This window comes from Falco rusticolus, chromosome 5 (assembly GCF_015220075.1).
Source record: "Falco rusticolus isolate bFalRus1 chromosome 5, bFalRus1.pri, whole genome shotgun sequence".
Classification (NCBI taxonomy): domain Eukaryota; kingdom Metazoa; phylum Chordata; class Aves; order Falconiformes; family Falconidae; genus Falco; species Falco rusticolus.
The window spans coordinates 16,205,936-16,220,467 of NC_051191.1; the positions used below are offsets into that span (position 1 = coordinate 16,205,936).

Consider the following 14,532-nt stretch of genomic DNA (forward strand, 5'->3'; position numbering starts at 1 on the left):
TTAAATCATGGAGCTCCTTGCCACCTGAAGCTGTAAAAATACAAATACAGTTATTTAAATGGACCCTTTAAAGGTTCATTGATGGCTATGTGTCACAACCCAGCGTACCTAGAGATGGAAGTTGTATGTGGAGGGAATGTGGGGCTGTTTCTCTGCACGCCCTGTTTCTTGTACTCAAAGCATCTGCAGGTGGCTAGGGTTGGGACAACTAGGCTGGCAGGGACCTTTGGCCAACTCAGTGGGACAATTCTGTTGCCTGAATCCATGTGTAGTGCTATTTATCACAACGTACAGCATCCCTGCCCTCTGCCTGCCAGTCCACGAGGGCAGGAGATTGCTGCTTGGCCTGTGCTGTACTTGTTGCCTTCTGTGTTCTCCTTAGAGTGCCTCAGAAGGCAGCAGTCTTTAAGCTGCTGAAGTGAATTTTAGCATCCCTTATCTTGTTACTTCACACCAGCTAAGTATGCTCTGCAATTCAGAACTTGTGCTCTCTAGGAGGTTTTAAAGCAATCCAATGCTGAAAGTATTTGAAACTAGTCAACAGAGCTTGTGTGCATCATTCTGATCACTGTCACATTTGCACTGGTACTAGAAAATATATATTACATTTTATAATGCACCAATATAATTTTGTGGTACTTTAGGACTTGAATCAACATTATTTAACGACTTTGAGAGTAAGAAGCAGGCCTTCAGTGGGCTGTATTTAAGGTTTCAGTATGTTTCTAGGGCAAATTAAAGAAGTTCTAAAGCAAGGAAGAAGCTGACTAGTTTTATTTTTTTTTAATCTATTAAAAAAATAATTGGAGGGTACAAGCTGTAGGGAATTTCTTTCAGGATGTTTAGGAAAAGATAGACCTATTGTCTTATGTTTATCCAGGGCTATATTTTATATTGCAAGATGAGTAGTTACAGAAGAACACTGCATATGTGTATTTTGATTTGAAGATACTTCCTTATTCTCCAGTATCACTCAAACTCATGCATTCATGATATTTGCTCATCATAATTCATGTGTCTGTAAGAGGATTTGTATTCTTTTAGCCCGAGGTAAACATGCTCAACCGCCTGGTTTTAGTTGGCATGCTTCTTTAGCTAAAATTAAGACAAAAGTTCTTGCAAATGCCTAGATATTACTGAGTTATAATAAATTCCCAGTAGATAATCATACTTGCTGTCTTCCAAGCCAGCCTTCATTTTGTTTTTTAATGCTATTGTAAGTTGTGTATTGAGTAGTTGTTTTCTTTTGAGGACAGCAGAATAAAAGGATTTACCAAACTCTCTGAAAATCTGAACACTGCGGTGATATTCAGACCCTCTAAATAATTTATTGAGAGCACAGCCAACAATATGAAATTTTCATGTATGGGTATCAAACAGGCAACCTCACATAAACTTGAAAAGGCATGAAAAATAAGATTAGGCTCCAAAACGGAGGTCAATATTCTCAGGCTTAGAGTAATAAAAAGGTAACAGTAACGTTTAATCTCTTTTTAAGAAAAACCTTATGCTGGCACATTTCATAGAAGCATGACAAAATCTGAATTTGAAACTTAATAAGGAAATTGATGGTTGCTGAATAAGGATACATTTCCAACATAGACCAGTGACCAGGCTTGCTTCATTGGTTTTGTAGCTGATGAGGTCTAGGAATGGCCATCATCTCTTCCTATCTGCTCCTGGGACTTCGGATAAGAGAAATAATACAGTATGGCTGGCAAAATAGGTTTCACAATTATTCATGTACATGCTGTCAAAGTATATGTTTCCAGCTGTTTTGTTATGCTACTAGCTCATATTGACAGTATTTTGTTGTGCAAGAGGTGCATTTTAACAAAGAATATGATTGGGTTTGTGTATCTTAAACTATAAATGGCCATTTTCATTAATCTTTATAGAAAATGTTATTTAGATGATCATTCTTGTTTTGGCTATAATACACAATATAATTCTGTGGTTGAATGTGGACTGTTGGTGGCTTCTGCTAGACAGCATTTTTAGAAACATAGCTGTTATACATTTTTGTGAAACAGACTTTGTTTCATATCCAGATTATTGGTTTGACTGATTAAACTTCATTAATGCTGTTCAGGGCTCGCTCTGTAAATTATCGAATGTAGTAACAGACATTTTCTGATACCCTTTGGAGCTTCTTGGTACTGCAGCAGTGCTTGCTAAGTTGCTAAGCGTTAACTATATGTTTGGCATAACGCAAGAAAGAAGATACAGTCAGTCATTATCTCTAATGTTCTCGGGTGAGCTCCGGGTACACTAGGATGTTTAATTCCTGCTCAGCTCCCTCTGATGCAGGCAATAGTTGGGCATCTAAACAGAAGTTGGGTAATTCGGTTACTCTGTGTGAGTGGCTTTTGGTGGGATTCATTGCAGTTTAGCCATCTTCAGCGTTGACAGCTACAGCTGAGCTTTACTGTCTAGGCTCCCTTTATTGCCAGTGGGGAGAATCGGGCATTTCTCCAGTGTGATTCATCTGGCCTGTTTTAGACATCAACATTAGGGTGAGATTTACAGGCTCAATGGTGTGACATAAATAGATATGATGTTCTCGGGAGCTTTATATAGCAGTAGCACATACTCATTGGGCCACTGACTGAAACCTCCATCTCCTCCTTCCAAGGAGGCTGCCCCAACCGTGGGAATAGAGAACAAGCCTCTCTGGGCCAGCTTTTCCGATACAAAATGCAATGCCTGCAGCTGAGGGACAGTGGCCAGGCCACACAGACAGTGGGGTTTAAAATATTTTAGGATATTTGCTGGGGAAATTCAGGTTTGAATCCTCTTACCTAGGTTGACAGCCTTAATTACCCATCTGTTGGTTAGGAAGCAGGCTGCTATGGCAGTAGCCAGCCTTATCCCTCTTCTGCCAGGTCTCTGGCCTGTGCCAACGTGTTTGGTGATGCCAGGTGGAACAAAGTACCTTGCTGTTCAATGTGGCCAAGTTTCTGGTGGCTTTAGGTATGGTCAGAAACATTTTTAAGTTGGGGATTTTGATGCATGAGAAGTCAGGCTCTTGGGTCCAATATTAGGACCATGCACTTGTTTTAGGTGCCGGTGTGTGTTCACAGGTCTAACCATTGGACTCCACTTCTAGTGAGGTGCAGGCTCTGAAGCATCTCGGACCCTATTAAAAATGTGACCAATCTTTTGTAGTTTAGGAATATAAGAATAAACACTACTTTATATTACTGCTGATGTCACTGTCACTATTTTGTTATGAACTTTCAAGAAGATATTATAAGTAGTGTCTCTGCAAATAGTTCTTTCCTGAGGCTGATAGGCTACTCTTTGCATCAATGACAAATGATGTCTCTGTATCGTGTTACTGACATCTTGCCACACATCTGCAATCTATTTTCAGTTCTCTGTTGCTCATTACCAATTTAGGAAAGGAATTGAAAAGCTATGGAGACAAAGAGATTTGATGGAGCATGGGGCAGAACCACTGAAACTAGTACTGTAATGCAAAGCGATACCAGATCTGAGTTTAAGCTGTCTCAAGCAAGATTCAAAACCTGTGTGTTTTTACTTCCCTCATCCCAAGAGCTGTAGGTAACTGGAGTTATTGGTGAAGGCCTCGCAGGTTGGTGAAGATGCTGTTCAACACTCCATCACTCCACTTTCCAGAAAAGCTCACTGGTGTGCTCTTGTGGATTTAGTACTTTGACATGCACTTTAGAAAACCATTACTTAAGTGAGAATGCTTTCAGAGTGCTGTCCCTCGCCCTTGTCTGTTTATTTGTGTGCTGAAATGCCTTTCTGTCTTGTTTTCTCCCACCTACCTGGGGAAAATCAAAACCAGTATGACTAAGAATCCCATAGGTTTTCTGCTTTTTTTTTTTTTTTTTTTTTTTTTTTTTCTTCCCTGGATGAGGTGTAGACCTGTGAGTCACACTGTTCTCTGGTATCTGTCTGGCATTCATATTTGAAATTTTTGTGTAATTATGAATTTCTGGATTTTGGTTTCTTTTGAAAGCAAAGTATTTCTGCAAGCAGTAAAAGTTAGTTTGATGCCAATATATGTCAGTAGTAGTTTGGTTGTTTTTTTTTTAATTCCTCCTTTTTTAACTAATAAGGTTTTTAGTGCAATTAAGTGTATACAGTTTCTGAATTCTTGTTGCAATGCATACTCCACCACTAATTTACAAGGACTTCTATCAGCACACTACTTTGAATTTATATGTCTAAAATTCTACCTGAGTATTTATAGATAGCTTATCACTGTGGTGCCTAAACAGCGTACCTTTAAATAAGGCATCGAAGCTTATTATGTCCTTACTAGCAATTTAATCTGTAGCTGACATTTCAAGGGTGGTCTGGTATTTTAAGGATTTGGGCTTAGTATTGTCTGTGCCCTGTAAGACAGCACTACATGCTGGGATGGGTTTACACTTGTGCTGCTTGTGTTTGGCATTGCATGATGGTAGCATAAAGGCACCATTGCCTAAAAGAGAGGACCAGCTTGGGAAGGGACAAAGAACATCTTCCCTGTGTTTAATTATGTCTTGCACAAAACCCTTCCCAACTTGCCGGGAATGCAGGTAATGAGCCCAGAAATCCACTCTGGGGGCACCACCTTGTTTCTACTTTTAAAGCCATTGCGAGCAAAGCCACAGAGGGAGAATTTGAACAAGGAACAGCCCAGTGTGGGCTTTTGATCAGGTCATGTTGGCTAAGAGATGCTGAGATGCAGATGGCCGTGGCACATGCTGCTGCTGGAGTGCCTCACACTTACAGGGCTGCTGTTCATTCCTCCGTCTCTGAACCAGCAAGGCTGGTGCCAGGGGCAGCATTACTGTGGGGAAACTTCTCACCAGTCCTGGTGGTGTGGTGGGAATGTGCTAATGGCAGAGCTGTCTCTGCTCTGCCTGGTGCAATGAGCTGGTCCCTCTCTCAGCTGCGGGGAGAACGTGCACCACCACATGACAATTCTGCATGAGGTGGTAGCACACTATATACCGGGTGGTTTTAAACAAGTGACAGTAGTTGTCAGATGCTGGTCAGAGAGATGATGTTTAGGAGCGGTGACTGGAGAGGGTGCATTAGCTTTGATGTGCCTGTTGTTATCCTCCTGACATGTTGTCTGCCAAGCGCCTACAGGATCAGCATGGGTATGGTTTAAACAAACCCAGTACTAGCTGATGAGGCAGCAGAAGATGAGATTCAGAGGATGGAGTGTCTCTGTGCTGGTCTCCTGGGTGAATCCTCCAGTTTGTTCAGGAGTCAGTTCTTCCTGATCTTTTGAACTGTGTAAGGGAAGTCATGGTTTGCATGCAAGCATGTGAGCTTGGGTGGTCCCAAAGACACTGCCTTCAGATTGCATTTCTGCTGTGGACTGTTTTAGGAAGTGTTGAGGTCTGCTTGGCTCTGAATGTAGCGTAATGATTACAGTCTTTGCTGTATTTGATGTTATCCTCCATTTCTTTCTGTAGTCTCCTGTGAAAGCCACGATGCTGTGAAACAGAGGTCTGTCTGAACAGTGCCATTTACACACCTGACTTGCATTACCTAGGGCCTGATACATTTTTTTGAGGAGTCAAGCAGGAAAAAAAATAATACTTTAGTATAAACAATTTATTTCCTAAGAGAAAGGTTTCCAGCCATGGCTCAGGTGTGCAATGATGCAGTATTACAGTATTATAAGGAACTGGCTTTGATCTTGAGAAAAACCTGGAAAAGTGCCTGTCCTTGCTTTGATGCAGGAAAGTCTCATTTGAGGAAGTCTGCTTTCTGTGGTGATCCCATTTCACATATCAAAAATACTTTTTCTTCATGGTATATGGTATACAAAAGCACAGTTTTACACTGCAACTGTGTGTCTTGACTCACATAAACAGTATACAGGGCTTCAAAGATTTTTGCCTTTATTAGTTTTTTCTTGAACTCTGTTATATCTCTGCTCATGCTGTTTCATGTGTCATATCTATATGTGTATGTCTAGTCCTTTTCCTTGCCTTAAAGTTTTTTAACTCTGTGACTGTCATCAACAGCAGCTGCAGATTTTGTGGAATTTCTGTATGTATCAGTCCTCTTAGTGACATTTAGCTAAAGTTGAAGAGCAGATGCATTTGGGTAAGACCTGCTACTGACAGGTATCTCCTGAGATGATTCTCTTCCTCCACCTAGCAGACTTTTTGCATTTACAGTTTAGAGGCATTGACTGTACTTTGAATATTTTGAGTATCAGTCAAAATCCAGCTGTTTCTTCAGAGAGTAAATCAGTCCCTCAAGAGAATGTAAGGCAAATTTTATGCAATTGCTTACATAGATGAATAGATTTCCCTAATACTGCACAGTATATAACACTGGAAACAGGGAAAATCATGTTCTTAAGAATAGTATGAATTTCTTAGAAATATCTGAATAGAACTGCAGTTCAAAACCCAGTTTGTCTTTCCTCTTATGCTGCTGCGTCCACCTGTGGTATGATTTCAGCAGCATCTTTGCCAGCCGCCTCCTTCCTGACCTGCTTCCTCCTTGAGGCATGTCAGCTCCTGGCATTACCAGAGGCACTGCTGTTCCTTTCCCCATGGGAGGCACCAACTTTCAGAAATCTGTTCATGGGAAGTGCAAGGCATCTCCGGTGAGAGGCTGCCACATGCTCTCTGTTAAGGAAATAACACCCCAAAGCTCCCCAGAGGTGCATGGCATTGGCAGGATGAGGCCAGCCTGTGTGCTCACTTGGCTGGTCCCTGTAGCAACTCCAGGCAAAGCAGCATGTGTGTGCTAAGTGTGCAGGGAGTTTGTCAGCCACCTTCCATGATTTTTTGCTGGAAAATTGAACAGGGGGGGTGGCATCATGATTCTCAGAAATACAGCTGTTTGTGACCACAACCACTGTACAGAAAGAAGAGTAGGGCAAAGTGGCACTAGAGGTTACTTCTGTGGTATTTCCTAGCCCTGATCAGTTTATTTTGTAAAATCATCCCATGAAAAAAAAAATTAAGTTACCCACCTATGTATTCTGATCTATGTGACTGGTGGACAAGAAGGTTTCATATCACTCATGCAAACACTGCTTGATTCAGGAGGTGGAGTAAGAGCTGTGTAGCAGGTTGCCATTGTGGCTGTTGACCAGCATGTGAGGCTGACCCACAACCTCACTGTTGGGTTTTACAGGTGCTCTTGCATCTGGTCTCTCCCCCTCAGTGTCTGAGTCCCTTGTACTGAACATTTCCAGTTTTCAGGCCACAGCTACAGATCCTGCCTCTGCATTTTCATCACCTCTCTGCTGCTTTGCCCAGCAATAGCCCCTCTCCCCCATCGCTCTCTTTTTTAATTTTTTTTTCTCCAAAAGGTGTCTCTTCCCCTATTTTCTGTACTGGTTCCAGTGTTACCACCTTCCCTGCCCTGGTAGACTCACTGTCCTCTTGCCCTCAGGCCTGCTTTTGTGTCTCCTAAGTTTAAGCTGCTGGGAATGGTGCTGACCAAACTTTAGGAGCAACTTCATTTTTGTGATATTTTGTACATTTCCCAGCTTTTTGAGAAGAGGGATTCTGCTGAATTGATGTTTTCTCATGAGGCTTCTTAGTTTTTTTTTATAAAGATCCTTCTCTTTTCCCCGTTCTTTCCAACCAACAGACATGACTTTCTGATTTAAAACACTGAGAAGCTTCTCAGATCAAAACATCTTTGGAAATGGTATCTTCACAAAGCACTTCTATCAAAGCAGTATAGCTGGACTCAAATGTATTGCATGGGATTTTTTTCAGTGAGCTCTATTAGTCAGCAAGTGTTCTAAGACTGCTAAATGAGGACAGAATCTCCAGAAATATTTAGATGCTAAAAATGAAAATGTCTCTGAGCCTGTGTAAGCTCTGGGTGTTTGTGTGTTTGTGTATATATGTATTATATATATGTAAAATATAATTTGTCCAGACTTGGAGAACAGCACTTTCATTTCAGAGTGGAAGAACTGCTGAAAGCAGAGGACACTGGAATTTTTTCAGTCAGGGCAACACAACGTTTTCCTCTAACCTCATCTCAGAAATGAATGAAGTGTTTTGACTGAAATTTCTTCCCCTATAAATAATTAAATCAGACTGAGGCATACGCTTCCATTAAAAAAAAAAAAAAAAAAAAAAAAAGACCCAAAAAGCCCAAGAGGGTAAAAACTGGCAAAGATATCAGGAACTGAAAGTGGAAGGAAACGTTGGGCATCTTTAAAGTAGCTGTTATCACCTTTGCCTCTAATATTTGCAGTATGCTGCTATTGCTTGGTCAGTAGGTTGTTCCCAGTGCAGCCCTGCTGTATTTCTTGGGAAGACATTCTCAGTCCCTCTCTCTGGGCTATTTCAAGGCAACAGAGGGCTTCCTGCCTACCTCCGTGCCACGGGCTGCCTGCTCCCATGGGCTCTCTTACAAGCTCCTTTCTTCTCCCTGGGGTGAGGGGCTCCCTGCTTGCCCTGGTGCAGCAGCCAGGAGGGCTGGCATGGGGTGCCGCTCTGGGGGGTGGCGAGGTCTGGCACCCTCCATGCCTGGCTGAGCAGTCCCCAGTGATAGGAAGGGCTCCTCGCTTCTTCACTCACCCACATTTTCCTCCTAAGAAAGGGAGTTGGGGAGGATGGAGCAGAGCTTGATTGGACTTGTCGATGAGACCCACTGCTCTGTTGCCCACTGGGTGCTATGGGGCAGGCAGTGGGGCTGTGCCAGAGCCCTCCTTGCCTGCCCAGCCCTGGGTGCTCCATGTCTCTGTGCCCCTCCAGGTGTTTTCCAAGGTCCAGGTGGGTCTTGGTGCTGGTCCTTGCTCCTGAAGCATCAGATACTTGGCATTGACTACATATGGCATGAACCAGTGTAAAGGCAGAAACAAAACCTGGTGGAGGGGACCTCGCAGAAATCTTGTTGCTCTTGGAAGAAGCTGAGAACCCTCAGTAACAAGCCCTAGTCCCTACGTAAAATCACAGCCCTGTTACTGGGCTGTACATTAGCACAGCTTTCCTGTTCTTGGTCATTAACACTTGGCATGGTGTGTGTTTTCTTTCATTTTATGGGAATTTGATGTATTTCACCACTGGGTAGAGGAAAAAAATAATCACTGAGAATGTCATGATTAATTTTTTTCCTCTTGAAGAACTATGAAATTATTCTGAAATGTATGACACGTGTATAATAAAAGCCTAGTGCTCTGTTTTTTAAAAATGTGCTAGAGGTGTTCTGCAGTTTCCCAGAGGCTTAATGAGGGAGCCATACTGTGTTGGAAATTTTTCAACAATAAAAATTGACCTATTACATGCTCATGTAAAATGAGGGTTGACAATCGCACAAATATGTCCAAAATCAAATACAGGCATTGTAAAATATCACTTCTTTCCCACAGAGAAACCGGTCACCTGTTCACAGTAGGATTTTGCATTATATCCTATTCGGTAAAGAATAAGATGCTTCCCCACAGGGAAACAAAATGGCAGCAAAGTACTGGCCCAGTGCCCTTCTATCAATGCTTTTCACTGGCTGTTTTGCCAAGTCTTCAAAAATAACACATAGGTGTATTTTTTCAACACATGTTTAGCCTCTTTGTCGGTTTAAAGGCACAAAAGGAAGAAAAGGTTCTGCATTATTCACCACTTCATCATGAAACACAGGAAAAATTAATTGTTTCCTTGTTTGATTTTCTTTTTCTCTCTGTAATACTGCTTTTATTTCTTAAAAATTCTGGTCTCTTTGGCTGTTCTTTTAACATATATATCAGAGGTGGCCTCTTAAAAATTGAGCATATGGCTCTGAACCTGCACCTGCGTTCAGGGAAACGTCTATTGCAAAACACTGAAATTAAGAACAGAAAAGTTGGATTCAGGAATTATTCAGCATACTGCTGAATAATCAAAGAAAGAAAGATAATTAAATATAAAGAGTTGAAGAATAAATTAAACATGGTAAATATTGCTCCTCTGTCCAGAACAAATTAAGCCACTGTCAACATTTGTATATTCTTTAGATATTTAACAGTAAGTTTAAGCCAATGGGTACCCCAGAGGAATCACTAAATTGTTTGGGATTTAAAAAGCCCAGCTGTTTCACTGCTGAATGTCTACCGCCAGTGAGTGTACTAGCAATCCCCTCACAGTACCTTACTTCATTTCCCCAGCCAGTCGCTGGCTCATGATGTTCCCAGCAAGACGGAGCAATGTGTGGAGGTGGAATGTGATGTAGCGAGAGATCAGAGTTTATCAGCAATCCCTGTCAAGCACCGAACTCAATGCATTAAGCAGGGGGGAAAGGATTAAAGTATGAAAGCAGAACCAGCGTGATAACTAAGGCCTTGATCCATCTTCAGTATACGAGGCTACAGGTCATGAGACTCTTCTTCAGCAGGGAGATATTTTTTTTTGTGTGGATCTCTTTGCAGGTTCTTTGCCCTTCATAATGGAGTCTAAAGGGAATCTTATATGGTAGGCCATAGATTTGCAATACAGTTTATCCGCATTTAAATAAATATCAGTAAAGATTGTAGAAAAACATGATGTTAGTGTAGAAAAGGATATTAGGCATTAGATGTAGAAAAGGGTGATATTATACAGGCAAAGGTGAGGAGAGAAAGAGAATCAAATTTACTTCATTGATAAGCTCATCATTTTTTCATAGTTTCCTAGTTCTGATTTTCAGTTCAGAGGTGTGCAACCTAATGTTAGAATATTAAATTTAAAAAAATGGACAGGAGATTATTATGAAGCAAAGAAAGTTGTGTGCTGCTGTAGGATTAGAGAGGTTTTTCTGGCCATAGAAGATAGTGCATTTATATAATAGAAAAACCTAAACCTGTTAGTTAATTTAAGTCTTTCCAAGACAGAACGATTGAAGCTGATATTAAGAATACAATGATATGATCCAAAAGGTACCAAAGTAAAAATGTGAGAATGAGTGCGTGCAAGTAAATAAATATTGGAAGATTTGTCAATTCTAACAAAGAATCTATAGATTTCAGCCATACTTTAGATGTTATTTGGATGATTACTGCTAATATCTAAGAATCTCTTAAGAATACATTCAGGAATTATTGAAATACACATAATCTGTAGTGATTCAGATGCTCATATAATTTAAGTGTATAATACTGTAATATGCATGATGACCATAATATAGCACTCTATTTAGGTCCAGAAAGAACAATACCATAATACTGGTTATTTCATTGCTTTTACTATATTCTAACGTCATGACAATTACTTACAAGCCACATATTCCAATGCTATGTTTTACTAACTCATTGTGCATTTAGTGTTAGTACAGCAAAGGCAACTACCCAAGCAGTGATGGCCATGGCCATCCTTTTGATGTTCATTTCGGATTCTGTTGTAATGCTCAGTTTGTGTCTGGTTCCTGCTGCAGATGATTATTGGTACAAGACTTCTGATTCATTTAGGAATAAAGCTGAGTCAAACACCAATAAATGCCAGTCATTTACTTCTAAAACAATACATTTTCTTCAGGTAAACCCTGAGGAAGTACAGGAGCATACTGAAAGTCAGCAGACACAACCTGAACACTGAACAAGTTGTTTGGGCAAATTACGTGGGCAAGCCAATTTACAGTCACTGTAGCATCATAAGTATTGGGGGTGTTCAGTGGAATTTGCTGTACTGAATGATGGGATTTCATTCAAGGGCAAGAGTCTGCTCACAGAATTTGCATAGGTTCTTAAGTACTGCTTATAGATAATGACACATATTTTATTTCTCTCATTTCAGTGACTATTTCAACAAGTACCTTCTTTGATGGCTTACTGGTAACTGGGCTTTACACCTCTACCAGCGTTCAGGCTTCCCAGAGTGTTGGTGGTTCCAGTGCTTTTGGATTTGGTAAGTCCAGTGTAATTTACATTCTGCAACCCAGGGTGATGAACACTTAGTTGTACAGAGGACATCAATAACGACACAATTACTGAAACGGGTTATTTTAGACTGAGTAATCTACAATACATGGAAGCCGATGGGAGTTAATGAGATAAGGCAGTGGTGGGTTTTAGGCAGTTTTATTTCTGCCTCCATTTTCATCGTCTTTGGTTAACCTTGGTACTGGTGTACTGAACTCTACAAATTTTGAGAGAAAAGCCTCAGCAACTAAACTGGTTAAAATAGGCATTTCTAAATGGTGCGACATTTTGTATAAACTAAAGCATTTAGCCCAAAGCATCTAACTATTCTTGGGCTGAAAAACTGATTCCTTTGAGCTTATGTCAACCTACTTTTTCCATTCACTTAACAATAGCATCTTCCTTAAAATCAGAATCTTGGTCAAGGTATTTTATATAACCAATTATTTTCCATGTACGAGAAACAGAACTGTAGTAAAAGGGGTAGGACAGGTTTTGCACAATTATTATATACTTCAAGTTCTGCTGTAGCATTCAGCAGTAGCAGTCAGGCCAGCTATGTTAAGGACAAGAGATTTTTTTTTCAAAAGCACTTCTAAATTTGTGCAAGTGATTTACAGCTGTGCTTTCTGCAGTTTATTATTTGGTAACATTTTTTATATCCTTACAAATAATTGTAACAATTGTGTTCCTCCAGTTGGAGGAACTCGGTGACCCCTAACAAGCAATCTGGGATGTAGGTACAAAAAAAGTTGCCAGTTGTAGGGGACACCAACTGCACTGCACTTGCAGTAGCATGTTTAAATGTTCATTTGTCTGTTAGGGTTAAACTTCAGTACATTCTTCTGATAATCTTTCATGGTAATTATCTGTAATGCATGTAAAACACAAACAGCCTGGGCATGTGAGTGTCATACAGTAGACATAACATTGGCTTGTAAATGAAAGAATGCAAAGTAAATAGCACATTATTTAAAACTGTATTGAGAAATAATTTGAGCAGGTCCTTGCCTCTGCAAATAATACCACTGATCGACCTCAAACCTTTTGTTCAGCCTTTCAAAGGGAACAGCACAGCTGCCACAGGTATTTCATGTGTTACACAAAATGCACTGAAAGATCCACTTTTCTGGAAGAAGCAGTACTATTGTTTCTCCTTTCCCACCACACTCTTTACAACCTGAGCAGGATCTGATGGAGTAAGCAAAATGGAAAGCACTTATCAATGTGAAATTTATGGGATGGTCAAGTTACTGGCAAGCTGTTATCTTGCCATAAAATAGGTCTTTCTTTGTGTTATGTCATTGGGGAGATCATGTCCCTGTATGACAGACTCGCTGGGCACAGTATACAGGTCATGTTTAATCACATCTAAATATTTAAGAATGAAAATCAAGTAAAATTTTAAGAACCTTAATAGCTTTGTGCATTTACAAAGTACGTCTGTATTTTTTCCTGAATTTGTATCTTCATCTGTAGAACAGGGCTCTTACAGTGGGTGTCTCACTAAGACAGATGTTAAAAGTAACATATGATTTGTGACAGGAAAAAAGACATGGCCTTTTTTTTTTTAACTTGCCAAAGGTCATTTTCTTACTCTTGATGTATTACTTTGACCATTCAGTCACTGGTAAGATAACCAGTGACTAAATTGGTGACACATGTGTTCTGCAGACCAAAAGAAGATCCAGTCCTACAGGCTAGGAAAATGCAAAAGCCAAAGAGATGTAAAAAGTCACATGTGGTTGGAGCTACCTCATTTTGCTTATCAATACATCTTGCCCAGGGGAGGTCTGCTGCCCTGTCTTGAGTGTGCCTTCATCAATGTCAGAGAAAAACTGCTGCCATCTCTGACCTTTCTTTTGAACTTTCTTCAGGCAAACTGTAGGGTTAGTTGTTACAGTTGTTAGTTATGCAGCATTTTAAATACCCCCCCTCATTTTGTTGTTTTTCTTTGCTAACTTGTAAGCTTCCATATATTGAAAGAAAACCAGTCTGAATGTTTCAAAAGGTCTGATGCTCTTGTACAGTGTATTTGCAGTCACAGTAAAAAGTCAAAAGTGAAGGAAAAATGGCAATGGCTTTTAAACTTAATGTCATACAAATGTTTGCTCCTTGATGTGTGGATGGCTCCCAGGACTGAAAACTACATAAGCTTTTCCTTTCTCTATGGTAAGAGATGTGAAGGCTGGCCTCTTCCAAAAAGCATTTAGCATGCAAATGATAGCTTTTTAAAATGATTTGGTATCTTTAAAGAATAACAGTATTTTAAAATCTAACATCTATAGTAGAAAAAGAGAGTGGTCTCTACAATATTTAGTAGCTTATTAAATAAAATAATAGGTGGGCATGGCATTGTTTCATCTTCCAAAGAAAACGTAAGCGCTTTCTGCAGAAACTCTGGATCCATCTGTTGTGTCTTTATTTCTAATTAGCAAAGAAGTTGCTCCTCCTTTCTAGTAAGTGATCGTGATGTTAATTTTAGATTTAGCTTCTGGAAATATTTTTTTTTTTTTAAATGTTGAGGACTATGTCAGATTTAGAGACCTCAAATCAAAGATTTAGGTGGTTTATCATGGATTAGATGGGAGGGCCAAAGCTGGCCCTTTAAAACCTGAAGATAGCAGTATTCTGCAATTGGGTTGATAATGGTTGCTTACAGAGCAGGGAAGAATATTTTTTCTCACTTGAATATTACCATTGAA

The 14,532-nt window shown here is 40.2% G+C and overlaps 1 protein-coding gene across 2 annotated transcripts in view; it reads left to right on the top strand.

Moving 5' to 3' along the window:
• The window catches only part of RELN (reelin), a 297,870-nt gene that overhangs the window by 37,293 nt on the left and 246,045 nt on the right, over nt 1–14,532 (top strand). For both annotated transcript variants that reach the window (XM_037387677.1, XM_037387678.1), the window contains exon 2: nt 11,703–11,813. In XM_037387677.1, coding sequence (XP_037243574.1) covers nt 11,703–11,813 — 111 coding nt within the window. The remainder of the gene's footprint in view (nt 1–11,702; nt 11,814–14,532) is intronic.